General features: G+C 33.7%; 1 protein-coding gene across 1 annotated transcript; it reads right to left on the bottom strand.

The window, feature by feature from the left end:
- Window positions 1–1,117: 1,117 nt before the first annotated feature.
- Window positions 1,118–10,590, bottom strand: cplx4a (complexin 4a). Its single transcript, NM_001077300.1, is given in 3 exon segments — window positions 1,118–3,000; window positions 7,508–7,595; window positions 10,259–10,590. Coding segments are annotated over 3 exon segments (480 nt in total). The 5' UTR covers window positions 10,423–10,590; the 3' UTR covers window positions 1,118–2,772.
- Between the last annotated feature and the right edge of the window lie 3,543 nt (window positions 10,591–14,133).

The raw sequence follows: 14,133 nt of genomic DNA, 5'->3' as shown, positions 1-14,133 counted from the left end.
ATGTCATTAAAAACCTCACAAACATGTCTGTACTTTGGTCACAAATACACAAGAGACCCAAAGCTTTTTAAATAATCTGTTTTTATTCATATTTAATCTGTTCTTACACATCCTATTCATGCCTATTTACCTCTCACAAAATGTGATGACATTAAAACTAAAGAGTCCTAAAAAGCATTACAACAATATGCATCAATGCTAAAGAAAAAAGTTCAACAGTACACATTCATCTCATCCCTTGTGCAAAAAAGCAGAAGGGGTTTTAAACAGAGCTTCTCCACCTCTTCTTCAAGTCATTATATGTTTATGATATATTTACAAGTAAATATTGCAACAGAAAAAAATGGGGAAAGGAGAGGAAAATAGGCTACTAAGCGTTTATTCAAATACCACACACAAAAAAATAAAGTCCAACAGCAAAACCGAGAGCCAAAATCTGACCTACAATCAGATGTAGCAGCTTTTGGGGATTAAAAAACAAAAAGAAAAACATTTGCGAGTTACCCTTCCACATTTTTAGATCAAAATTCAATCATCGATCACAGTTGATCAAACTTAAATTAAAAATGCCAGGACAAAAAATAAATAAATAAATAAATAAATAAAATAACTAAAAATCACATGCACTGCATAAAAAAACAAGCTTTTCTTATTTAGATTATTAGTTAGTTTCTAGTGGCGGCACAGTGGCTCAGTGGTTAACACTGTTGCCTCACAGCAAGAAGGTCACTGGTTTGATTGCCAGCAAGGTAAGTTGGCATTACTGTGATGTTTGCACGTTCTCCCCGTGGGTTTCCTCCACATGCTCTGGTTTCCCCCACAGTCCAAAGACATGCGCTATAAGTGAATTGAATAAACTAAAATGACCGAAAGAAAATGAATGCATAAATATTTGTTTCTAGTCAGAATATTAAAACATTTTTACATCAAGAAGCATTTAAGCTCAAAAAATGCCTTTTGGTGCATCTTTAAACTACATATGTAAAATGAGTTGAAACAATGCATTTCTTCAGGTTTTTTGGGGGACAACTTAAATGTTTTACGTATAATGGAGTTAACTTAATTTGTGTTGGAACAACTAAAGGAATTGTGAGGTCGTCAGTTTTTTTTTATTTTATTTTTTTAGTGTAGACAAGCTTTTCACCTAAACTTTTCACTCATCATAGCACACATTACATTACAATAAAAGTGATTTGATTTGAAGTAATAATATTGCATTGTTTTTAGAAATAAGAAGTCAAAATTAAATGTGTTTTTTCTTAAAACAAGCTAAAAAGTGAGTTTAAGCAAAGTAAACTTTTTAAACTAAAACTAATTCTTTTTACTTTTGTTTTTGATTGTTTTCAGGAAAAACACACTTCAATTCGACATTGTTTCTAAAAACATCAATGTAAAAAAATGATGGGTTCCACACAATTCCTTCATGTTGTCCCAACTCAAATCGATTAAGTTAGTCGAGTTAACTCAACTGTTTTTACAAATTTAAGTTGATTAAACATTAAACAATCTAGTTCTCAAAAACGCCCCCAAAAATCGTTTATTCAACTCATAAATTAGTTTGAACAATCAGCAAACATATTTTTTAAAGTGTTGCTTGTCTAAAAATGCTTCTCAATCTATGCTTCTGCATTTTTTTAGCAGAATTTGACATAGTTTCTGAAAACAATATCTAAAAAATGCTTAAGAATTTTTAGATATTTGTACTAGAAAGAAGACAAAAACCCTAACGCCGAGTTCAGACAGCACGATTTTCAAAGTAGTTGCATCACAGATGTTTTCACACTGCATGACAATCTGGGATAGCATTCGTTCGCTGCTGTGTTTACACTGTAGGATGGATCGGTGACAGGTTTCACACTGCATGGCTTTACAACAGGTAGAATCGACCAACAAACTACGTCTTACAATCAAACACAAGTGAGAAGTGACATGGAAACAATGTGAGGTCGCGTAGTATATACTTTGTTAATAATTACACAATGAGAAAGAAGCCTTTAGTGAGGTAGAAACTGTTGTACTTGTTGTGCTCAGCCTCACCTGGCTATTGAAGGGAATTAGCAATTTCTCCACAACTTTTTTTTTTCTTGACCCGGTTGTGATATAGCTCAGATAACACATCAAACAGGCATGGGTGCCTCTGCCAAATTTCTACTAGTTTTTCCTCCATTTCTTGCGTCCAAATAGACCGAAAAGAAGCATTTTTAACTTCTCCCCCATCCTCCCGTTGGCCTGCAGATATTCTTACTAGTGGATGCTGCTCTCTCATTGGCTGTAGGTGATCGTGGATGTTATTTTTCAATCAGAACACATTTCACACAGCATGATTTGAATAGCCGACAGCTCCAGATGTTTAGCATGCCAAATATCTCACGGGCGTTGTGCAACTCATCAGCGATTCTCTCAGATCTTTGATAGTTCACACTGTGTGATTGTTACTTACGTGAAAGAGCACCGATTTGCTTGTGATTTCAGTCATTTGTCTGCGATTTCTCAAAAACTCTTGGCAAGTCAAAATTAGGGGCTAAAATCATGCAGTCTGAACTCGGGATAAGAATTTGACATTGTTTCTGAAAACATTACTTGTCTAAAAATGCTTCTTAATTTTAGATATTTGCACTATATAGTAACAAGACAAAAACTTCAGGTAAGAAAAGCCTTTTTTTGTTTTGCAGTGCACATTTTTTTTCTCCTCAAATCTCCTCCAAATCAAAATCCTGACCTTTTTTGTTGTTGTTAATGTTGTGTGTAGAAATGCGCAAGTTTGTTAAACCCCTACATGACAGAACATTTCTCCTCGGCCTTGGACTTCATCTCTGTCAACGTAGCGCTGGCTTTCTCTTTGATCTGATCCATGTCCATGTTTTGTAGATTCTGAATCTGGCCCATGATGGAGTCCTTCTCCTCTTCTTCTGTGGCATCCTCATCCACCATCTTCAGTAGCTCTTCAGGAACGTCCACATCGTCTCCGGCCATCTGCAGCATGTTCTCGTCCTGCTCGCTCTGAGGAGAAAACGGGTAAACAAGCTCATATAGTGCTGGATGAGGACTCGGAACAAACAGAGATAAATACAGGGATAGTTCAGTAATCCAGATTGTCACAAATGCTGTTTGGCGAGGCAGCAGATTAAAGGTAATACTGTTGTAAAGATATGTTTAGTTTGTTTTACAGACCTGATTGTTTCACTTCATAAACTTTTAATGCTCGTTTCTTTCTTCTGTTAACCACAAAAGAAAATCATGTAAAATATGCTGGAAACCAGTAAATATTGACTTCTATAGTATTTGTTTTTCCTACTATGGAAAAATCTTCTTTTGTGTTCAACAGAAAAGGAAACTTATTAAACTTAAGAGGCACTTAAAGGGGAATAAATAATGAGTAAATGAACATTTGAGTAAATTACCCCTCTTTAAACTAGTTTTACCTGTATATTTTTATTGACTTCACGATTTAAGAAATACCAAGGAACAGTTTCATCCAAAAATAATCTTTATTGTTCAACTGAACATTACTTGTGTGAGTTAAATAAGAGCTAATTTTTATTTTTGTGTGCTCTCTCTTTAAGATAATAAAAAAAGGTTTTAGGAAGTGTCCTACACTCAGAAGGCTGCATTTGTTTGATCAAAAATGAATTAATATTATTAAATGAATATTATTATTATTTTAAATAAGTATTTTCAAATATTTTAAAATTTAATTCATCCCTGAGACAGCAGAGCTGAATTTTTTAATGTCACATAATCCAGCAAAAATCTAATATTTTGTTTAGTGCTTAAAGGGGCAGTTCACCAAAAAAGAAGAAAAAAAGAAAAAAATAATAATTTATAACCCTCAATTGTTGTTTTATTTTTTACAAATTTTTTTAGTTTTTTTTTTTTACTTTTATTATGATAGGACAGTAGAGATTTCAGACAGTAAAGCATTCGCAGTAGAGTGAGGGGTAGGATCGACAAAGGACCTCGAGCCAGGAATCGAACTCGGGTCACCGTGAGCACGTCAGTATGAAGTTTGTTGGAAAAAGCATCCATCATAAACGATAGAATTTTGCTTTTTGGATGAATAATTCATATTATTATTGTAGTCATTCTTTCCAAATTTGAATTTAGTTTTTGCTGCTTGTGTCACAATTATAAAAAGCATTTATTTCAAAATGAAACTGTGAAAAAAGCATTCTTTTTTTTCTTTTGTTTGACGTCTCTTGAATCAATTTATGTCCTTGTTATACATTGCTTTATTCTAATATGCTGTCGCAACTGTAAAAAGAATGATAAAGTCTGAAGTAGCATGTGGAACTGGAGAAATGGTGCCAAAAACTGATCTTTGACATTACAGGAATACATTAACTATGTGGATCAGAGACGCGTTAATTTTTTAAAATCACCCCAATCATTTTATCATGTGTCCCGGAAATCTGTACACTGTATTTTTTTACACAACATTAATTTAAATGCTCCTATTAATTGTTTGACTTTTGTTATGATGATAAGTGTCATGATAAGACCCTCAAAAATAAAGGTAAAAAAAACTGTGGCAGCACCTTTTCAAAGCTACAGTTTGTAGTTTTTAGGCACTAATAACAGTGTATGAACCTTTAAAAGTACAATTTGGATCCTTTTGGCCCGTTTCCACTGAGTGGTACAGTACAGGTCACCTTTATCAGGCTTGCGTTTCCACTGCCAAAAAGGTACCAATGGTGTGTGTGGTGTACAACAAAGTTTCAGTCGACGTCATTCTTGATCTAGAAAATGTAAAGCTTTACAAGTCGTTCACGTATCATATGAGAAGCGTTTCTCACAGAACAGATGCTTTATACACATAAATACTTGTGTATGTTGCTGTGGTAGGTACCCTTATTATATACTTTTATGGTGTAATGTCTCGGCTGTGTATTTAAAAAAAATGCTGCTTCCTTTATTTTCATTCTCCTGGCTTGTGCATGAGCTAGTGACACATCTGTGTAAAAAAATAGCGGTCAGCTGCGCGTCTAGCTCCAGCTTTTGGTACCCTTTTGTTGTGCTAGGTACCCTTTCAAAAGGGTACCCAAAAAAGTGGTATGGTTCATTTTTTGGTACTTTTTGACAGTGGAAACAGCTATAAAAGCGTACCGAACTGTACCTTACTGTACCACTCAGTAAAAACGGGCCATTAGGTAACAACATGGAACATTCAAGTACAAATGTGTCAGCAGTTTCTGGAAAGCTACTTTTAAAAAGTAATATATTAAAACCTTACGCCCAGCATAGACTAAATAAATAAATATTATGGTAGGGAAATGTCCTCGAGCCTGGATTTGAACTCGGGACGCCCTGATGTGCTACTGCATCATATGTCGGTGCGCTAACCACTAGGCCTGGGCTGTCAAAACTTGATCCTGGAGGGCCGGTGTCCTGTAGATTCCATTTCCAACTTGCCACAACACACCTGCATGGAGGTTTCTAGAAAGCCTAAGAGCTTGATTAGATAACCCAGGTGTGTCTGATTGGGGTTGGAACTAAACTTTGCAGGACACTGCCCCTCAAGGACCAAGTTTGGTCACCCCTGCATTAGGCTATTGTGCCAACTATTTAATTAAATTTATGAATTAATTGTATCTATCACACTATCAACACATTACTTTCCTTAAAAAATAACTAACTACAATTAGTTATCTTTTAAAAAGTGACTCAAGATTGTAAGATATCACTTTTAAATGTAACTTTCCCCAACACTGTACCCTAGTGACCGCTTTTGTGCATATATTCCCATATGTCCTGCAGTGTAAGGCAACATTATTTATTATACATTGACTGCAGGACTATTTAAGTGGAAAGTAAAATGCTAAAAGAGGATTCAAATGTTAATGAATTGTTGAGTTTGTCTTTAACATGCACCACAGTTCATAATTTAGTTTATTCAGGTTTATACATGGAGTTGACTGTAAAGATAATGTTAGAGAATACTGCTATAAAATAAGATTATCATACAGCTCAAGTCAAAATTATTTACATTTTTTCAAATATTTCCCATATTGAGAAGATTTTTTACAACAAAATATTTAACATTATTGTTTTAATAACTAACTTGTCTTTGACTTGATGACAGTACATACTATTTATTTTTCAAGATGCTAGCGTCCAGCTTAAAATGCAATTTAATGGCTTAAATAGGTTAACTATAGGCAAGTCATTGGTAGGCATGAGCCGGTATAAGTTTCTGACAGTATGAAAACCTTGAATAAAAATACCACAGTGTCACACTATAGTGATTACTGCTTTAAAACATGTTATTTTTAAATGTCCGAGTAAAGAAAACATTTTTTTTCTCCCAATAAACACAATACATTTTATTTTAGCAAACATTTAAAACATTTTGGAGCAGAAAACATGTCAGGCTAAATAATTCAAATAAATCATTGACTTCTGCTGTCTTTATTAGTTTCAAAAAAACATTTAAAAACCTTACATACCCTTGGGAATGGTATAACAAATTTTTAGCGGTTTCAAAACCATGACTTTTGCAAACCACGGTTATCATTCCATGCCAAGTCATTGGACAACCGTGGTTTGTTCTTTAGCCAATCAAAAAAATATATTTCCCAAAGGTGCTAATAATTTTGACCCTAAAAAACTAATTAAAAAACATTTAAGCAAAACTAAAAGAAATAGGCCTTTCTTTAAAAAAACAAAATACAATAGCAAATACTGTGAAAAATTCCTTGTTTTCTTAAACATCAAGAATTAAAATAATCCAGGAGAGAAACTTGTCTATATATTTTTTTAAGAAGAAAAAAACAACACGTGTATGAGTTTCAACAAAAAAATGAATCAGCACAATATTTGATGAGCACCATCAGCCTATTTGGACAAATTTCGAAGAATCAATTGACAGAAGACTGGATAAAAGAAGCTGAATTTTTACAGTAATTCATTACAATGTAGAATACATGAAAATAATAATATTGCTGTTTTGTACAGTAATTCGGCGCAAATAAATGCAGTACTGGTGGGCATACAGAAAGAAACGCCCTTGAAAAATCTGATAGTGTGCCTGTAAACACATCACAAAATGATGTTTGCTGTTTGTTTAAAACTATTTATTTAAAACGAGCTGAAACAACTCCAGAGATTTGTTGGCGGAAAACTTAATTTTTTATGTTCAATCTATTTAAATTTGTAAAAATTAATGAGTTAACTTAATTCATTTATGTTGTCCCAAACCAAATTAATTGAGTGCACTGTAAAAGAAATGCTGGGTTTCACACAATTCCTTCATGTTGCCCCAACACAAATCAAATAAGTAACCTAATTATTTCTTCAAACTGAGGTGGATTGAACAAAATAATTAGTTGTCTCCAAAAAACCTTAACAATTGAATTGTTTCAACTCATTTAGATTAATCAAGCAGCAAAAGTTTGAGTGTGTATAAACTTAGAATCTTAATTGGTTGTTTATACTCAATTTATACCTGAATAACCTAAAAAACGACTGATGTTTGTATTTGAGAAGGAAGAGGGGTAGAAAAGTGTCTTACTTTGGGAAGTCTGTATTTTTCTCTTAGACAGACCCTCAGAGTCGCCCTCTCTGCTTTCTTGTGCAAGAAATCTGCATCTCTTTCCATTCTGTGGATCACAGATATGTTGACAATACATTATCACATGCAAAGACAAAAACAGTTTATAATCTAGCTTTTTTTTTATTAAGTCTGTGCAATACAGTGGATACAAATCTTGTGATTTTAATGTAAAAAAAAAAATCATTCCTCCCTAAACATGTATAATTCTGTGGACAACATGCATTGCTGTTTGTGCGTGACAGAAGACTGTAAGCAAATGAAATGACCTCCGGGCTTTAGCTTTACAGCTTAATTTGAGATCAAGAGCTTCAGATGCTTACAGTCATTGTTTCGGGCAAGCGCTATACGGCTATAAAAAGTAGATCGTGAAATCCTGCGGGTGTTTGAACTGAAGCTACACAAAGATCTTGAGATGTTTCGATGTAATCTCACAGCAGACATGTGTGTTTATTGTATGAATCATCTGTTTCTGACATGCTCATATTTCTACTTAGCAACTAGCATCAACAGTTACCTCAGCTGAACATGAGGAATATTAAATCTTCGGATTAAACATAGTAATAGTTGCAATCAACATATCTGATGTTGGTTTTTTTTTCATGCTTGATTTTGGAAATCTCTTTATTCCCTCAAGACAAAATCTAACAGCCTAATCAAAATGTGTTGTCTTTAAGATTTCAAAATACAGTAGTCAACATTTGAAGTGGATCAAAAATATTCTTGTTGTTAAATAGTTTAAGGACAATTTTGATAAAAGGTTTGGATCCACGTCAGATGTTGACTAAACTGTAAAATCACATATTGTACATATGACTGGTACTAAGTAAATGTATAAGTAGACAAGAAAGCTTGAAGCAAGCTTGAATGAACACCATTATTTAAATGTATTATTTTGGTTATGTAATAACGTTGACTAATTATTATTATTATTGTTGTTGTTGTTGTTGTTGTTTTTGAATGTTCAGATAAAACAATAAAATCAGACTCCAATTTTAAAACCACGATGAATAAGTCATAAATAAATGTCAGTTAAATCTTTATAACAAAAAGCAAAATGGCTGACGGTTGAGGCCTGGTTACAAAAAATAAAATGCATAATCCATTCATAAAAGCAAACAAAAATAAATACTTAAACCAATAAAAATAAATAAAAATAATTAATCCATTCATAATTACATGTGAAAACAAACAAACAATAAATGAAGTAAATAAATAAATAATCCATAATTACATGTAAAAACTAAAAACTAATTAAATTAAAAAGCAAAATAATACATTCATAACTACGTTTAAAAACAAACAAATAATAAATACCTAAATAAATAAACAAAATAAACAATTAATTCATAATTACGTGTGAAAACAAATAATAAATGCTTAAATAAATAAATTAATAAAAAATTATTAAAAATAAATAATAAATAAACCATTCCAAATTACTTGAAAACAAACAATACATAAGTAAATAAATAATCCATTCATAATTACACAAACAAAAATAAATAAATACTTAAACAAAATAAACAATCCATTCATCATTTGTAAAACAACCAAATGAAAAAATAATAAAAAATAATGACAATAAAAATCCATTCATAATTATATGTAAAACAAAAAACAATAAATTAATACTTAATAAATAAATAAACAAAATAAACAATCCATTCATAATTAGTGTGAAAACAAACAAATAATGAATACTTAAACAAACAAACAAACAAATAAAAATATTTGAAAAATAAAAATGAATAATCTAATCCTAATTACATGTGAAAACAAACAAACAAACAAACGAACAATAAATAAATACTTAAATCAAACAAAATAAACAATTAATTCATAATTAGTGTGAAAACAAACAAATAAATACCTAAATAATTAATCTATTCATAACTATCTATAAAATCAAATAAATAAAAAATTCAACATAATACATTCAGAATTATATGTAAAAAATAATAAAAAAATAAACCAATAAATCAATACATAAAGGACCATAATACATTAACAAATAAATGAGTAAATTAATACAATTATAAATGTAAAAGAAAAATAAATCCATAAATAAAAACAAGAAAAAAACAAAAACAAATGCATAAACACATTTCAAATTTTATATTCACAGGAGGTCAAAGATTCAACGTTCTACTTTTCAATGCACTCGGTTGCTATCATGATTGTTTCTAAAAATAGCATTATCCAGCTCAACAAGGCCAGGATAACCCGTGCTAAGCCCTGCTCTTAGGACTGATTAGCAGCTCGCACCTGACGCTTACTTTCTGATAGCAACATCGAATCTGTTCATCTTTCATCATTGACGTTATCATATTTAATGCATCAGGATGAGGTATGACTACCAGTAATTTTGCATTATTACTGAGAATAAATAATGCCTTCATGAGTATGCATCATTGCTTGTATAGCAATGGAAATCAATGTATTACAATTTAATCTGAACACACATTTTCTGTGATGTATGATTGACTTTGAGTGTGGAAAATACAGAAGGAAATCCAAAATCAACTTGCTTAGAGTTTTGATAACATTGGGATTGTATTAAATCTCACTAAGAACTAATAATAAATCTTAAAAGTGGAAATAACAGCAACTTTAACTGCAAGATGCAACATATAAGATTCTCCAATCCACTTTGTCAAGGTCATTTAATGTCATGTATGCAAGCAAAATTAGGGCCTAAACTTGACTTACTTCTCCTCCACAAGCTGTTTCTGGTACTCCTCATATTCTTCTCGAGTCATCCCGGCAGCGGCCGCAGGGTCTTTAGGGGTCTCCTCTTCAGCCTTTTCATCTCCTCCTCCAAGTCCCATTCCTTTCAATGGGTTCCCCACCATACTTTTGATTAAAAACGCCATTATTTACCACGCCGGAGTCTCTAGCTTGATGCCAAGTTGCGATTTCCTGAAATATTTGGGTCTGAATCCTCGATTTCCACTATAGAAGTCCTTTAGATTGATTGCTGGTGGTCAAATTGGAGCTAGGCTAACCGACCTGCCTGTGCTATCAAGGACACACTGTTGACTAGGGGGAAAAAAAAAAAAAAACGTTTATGCTGCAGCCATAATCTGGATTAAGATGCGTCCGTCTACACAGAGGCAGATGGCTGTGTGCTTTGCTGCACTGTAAAAGTGAAAGACCTTCATGCATTTTTCCATCAGGAGTTGCAACTAAAATATCAGCGACACAGAACAACCTGAGAGAAAGTGGAAAACTCTATATTTTGTGTTTTGGAGATTAGGTCGGCCTGGGTTTTAGATGTCTCATTTGTGTCCACCCACTGACTGCTAATCACATTACTTAATGAGGCACTGAAGTGCATTCGCAGACTTTCCGTTTATAACCTTTCTGAGGCCAGAGAACTGTGACTGGATTACATACCTGTTTATCTGTTCCACAGATGGAGATGTGGAGATGAGGTGCATCCAGAAAGCATTCATAGTGCTTCACTTTTTCCACATTTTATATGTTACAGCCTTATTCCAAAATAGATTAAATTTATTTATTTCCTCAAACTTCTACACAATATTATCTATAATCACAACATGAAAAATACGTTTTTTAAAATTGTTTCAAATTTATTAAAAATAAAAAACCCTGAAAAATCACATGTACATCAGTATTTACAGCCTTTGCTCAATACTTTGTTGATGCACCTTTGGCAGCAATTACAGCCTCAAGTCTTTTTGAATATGATGGCACAAGCTTGTCTTTGGGAATTTTCACCCATTCCTCATTGCAGTTCCTCTCAAGCTCTATCAGGTTGGATGGGAAGTGACAGTGTACAGCCATTTTCAGATCTCTCCAGAGATGTTCAATAGGGTTTAGGCTGGGCTCTGGCTGGGCCACTGATTGCAGCACAGATGGTTGGCCCTTGTCCCCCGATCACTCAGCTTAGATGGCCAGCTAGCTCTAGGAAGATTCCTGGTGGTTCCTAACATCTTCCACTTATGGATGGAGGACACTGTGCTCATTGGAACTTTCAGAGCAGCAGAATGTTTTTTGTAACCTTCCCCAGCCTTCTGCCTCCAGGCAATCCAGTCTCAGAGGTCTACAGACAGTTCCTTTGTCTTCATGCTCGGTTTGTGCTTTGACATGTACTATCAACCATGGGACCTTATATAGACAGGTGTATGCCTTTTCAAATCATGTCCAATCAACTGAATTTACCACAGAAGAACTCTAATTAAGCTGCTGAAACATCTCAAGAATGATCAGTGGAAACAGAATGTACCTGAGCTTAATTTAGAGCTTCACGGCAAAGGCTGTGAATACTTATGTACATGTGATTTTTCTGTTTTTTTTATTTGTAACAAGTTTGCCACCATTTCAATAAACCTTTTTTCACATTGTCATTATGGGGTATTGTGTGTAGAATTTTGAGGAAATACATGAATCTAATCCATTTTGGAATAAGGCTGTAACATAGAAAATGTGGCAAAAGTGAAGTGCTATTATTACTTACCAGATGCACAGTATGATTTCACCACCATGTTCGGCAAACATCTAGATTCCTGTTGATTTTGGTATTTGTGTCCTGGGAAGATTCAAGAAAAATAGATAGTGTGTTAAACATGACAATTTATAGAACCTATGAAAAAAAGAACATTTACCTTCAGATGTTTTAGCTGGTCTTCAGATGGTCTTGATTTCCCCCTTCTGAAAATTAACCATGGCTTTTATTGTGGGAAATGTATTGACCTTATTCCTCAATGCAGAAGTGTGCTCGTTTTTGCGATTGTTTTAGAACTTCAGATTCAGTTGCCTATGGGAGGAATGACTAGGAATATAAAACAGTCAAACTACTTGCTCAACAAACAAGTGTTTTCATGAATATACAGAAAAAAGCAGAATAATAAGAAAATATCAGTTTGCACCATCAAGCAGCATAACGAGCTGTTTTTAGCGTCTAAAAATAAATGGAAGTAAATGAAACCAAAAGTCTGGAGCCAAAAAGATTCAAATGGCTGCGCCCGCTCGTACATGAAGAATAAGATCAAAAGTTTACATTTTTAAAAAATATGGTTAAAATATGGTTAGAGTTGCAAAAACTAGAGTTACTTATATTTTTTTATTTGTTAAGGATTGGTTAATATGAGGGCTGCTGTGGCAAAGATGTGGATTTCAATAAGTGGCATTTTAAAATAATTAATATGATTTAAAAAAAAAATTGTAATAATGCACCTAGAACTCACCCCTGTGGAACTCCACATGTGAGCTCTCTCTCTCTCTTTCTTGAAAAAAACAAACAAACAAACAAACAAACAAACAAACCCACCTCATTTAACTCCATTTGACTCCAGTGTACATGGCAGGACTGGTTAGGAGGCCTTGATGGATGGAGGCCAGTAGGCAAATTTGGCCAGGATGCCAGGGTTAAACCCCTACTTTTTTTAAAAAGACATCCTGGGAGTTTTTCACGAGCACAGAGTCAGGACCTCGTTTTAACGTCTCATTCGAAAGATGGTGCTCACTGATCAGTATAGAGCCCCATTCATTATATTCATTAAGCATTCATTTAGTTGGTCAAGTGCGAAACGAGACGAAAGACCGCAATTTTTGAGAAATTGTTATAACTTTTCTAGAAAGTCAAGTTTACATACAATACGATTATTATGCCTCTGAAAACGCTCAGAAGATGGTGTCAAGGTTACGGAAGTTTCTGATTGGCTAATTGACGAGATTTGAGTTAATTGGAGGACTGTAGAATAGTATTTAAGGAAAACCTCAAACACACTGCTTCCTTCTGTGACAACATGGGAAAATCAACAAGCCAGAATCAACAAAAAAAGTCAGATTACAATTTGCTAAATTACACTGGGGGAAAAAAATAATAAAAAAAAAGTACTTTTTGGAGACATGTCTTGTGGTCTGATAGAACTAAGACTGAACTGTTTGGCTAAAGTGACCAGTGTTACATTTGCAGGACAAAGATGAAAGCTTACAAGCCTAGGAACACCATCCCAACTGTGAAGTATAGGGATGGCAGCACATGTTGTGGGGCTGTTTTGCTGCAGGAAGGACTGGTCCACTTCACAGCGTAGATGGCATCATGAAGAAAAAACATTGTGTAGAAATACTGAAGCAACACGTCAAGACATCAGCCAAGAAATTAAAACTTGGCCACAAATAGGTCTTGCAAACAGACCATGACACTAACCATACTGCCAAATTAGTTCAAAATGCTTTAAGGACAACAGATTGAATGTTTTGGAGTGGCCATCACAAAGCCCTGAGCTCAATCCCATAGAAAATGTGTGGGCAGAGTTGAAAAAGCTTGTGCGAGCAAGACAGCCAACAAATCTGACTCAGTTACACCAATTCTGTCAGGAGGAATGGGCCAAATTCCTTCAAACTACCGTGAAAAGCTTGTGGAAGGATACCCAGAACATTTGACCAAAATTATACAGTTTAAAAGCAAAGCTTAAAAAAAAAAAAAAAAAAAAAAAAGGGAAAAAAATGTAAACTTTTGACTGTCTGGAAAATTAATTAATAAAAAAAAAAAAATTCTCTCATTCTGGCATTTAGCAAATATAAATAATTTAGGTAATCCTAACGGACCTGAAATA

Source organism: Danio rerio, chromosome 21, assembly GCF_052040795.2.
Source record: "Danio rerio strain M-AB ecotype USA chromosome 21, GRCz13ab, whole genome shotgun sequence".
Lineage (NCBI taxonomy): Eukaryota > Metazoa > Chordata > Actinopteri > Cypriniformes > Danionidae > Danio > Danio rerio.
Note: the sequence above shows the minus strand (reverse complement) of the source record. Positions and strands in the feature narration are given on the sequence as shown.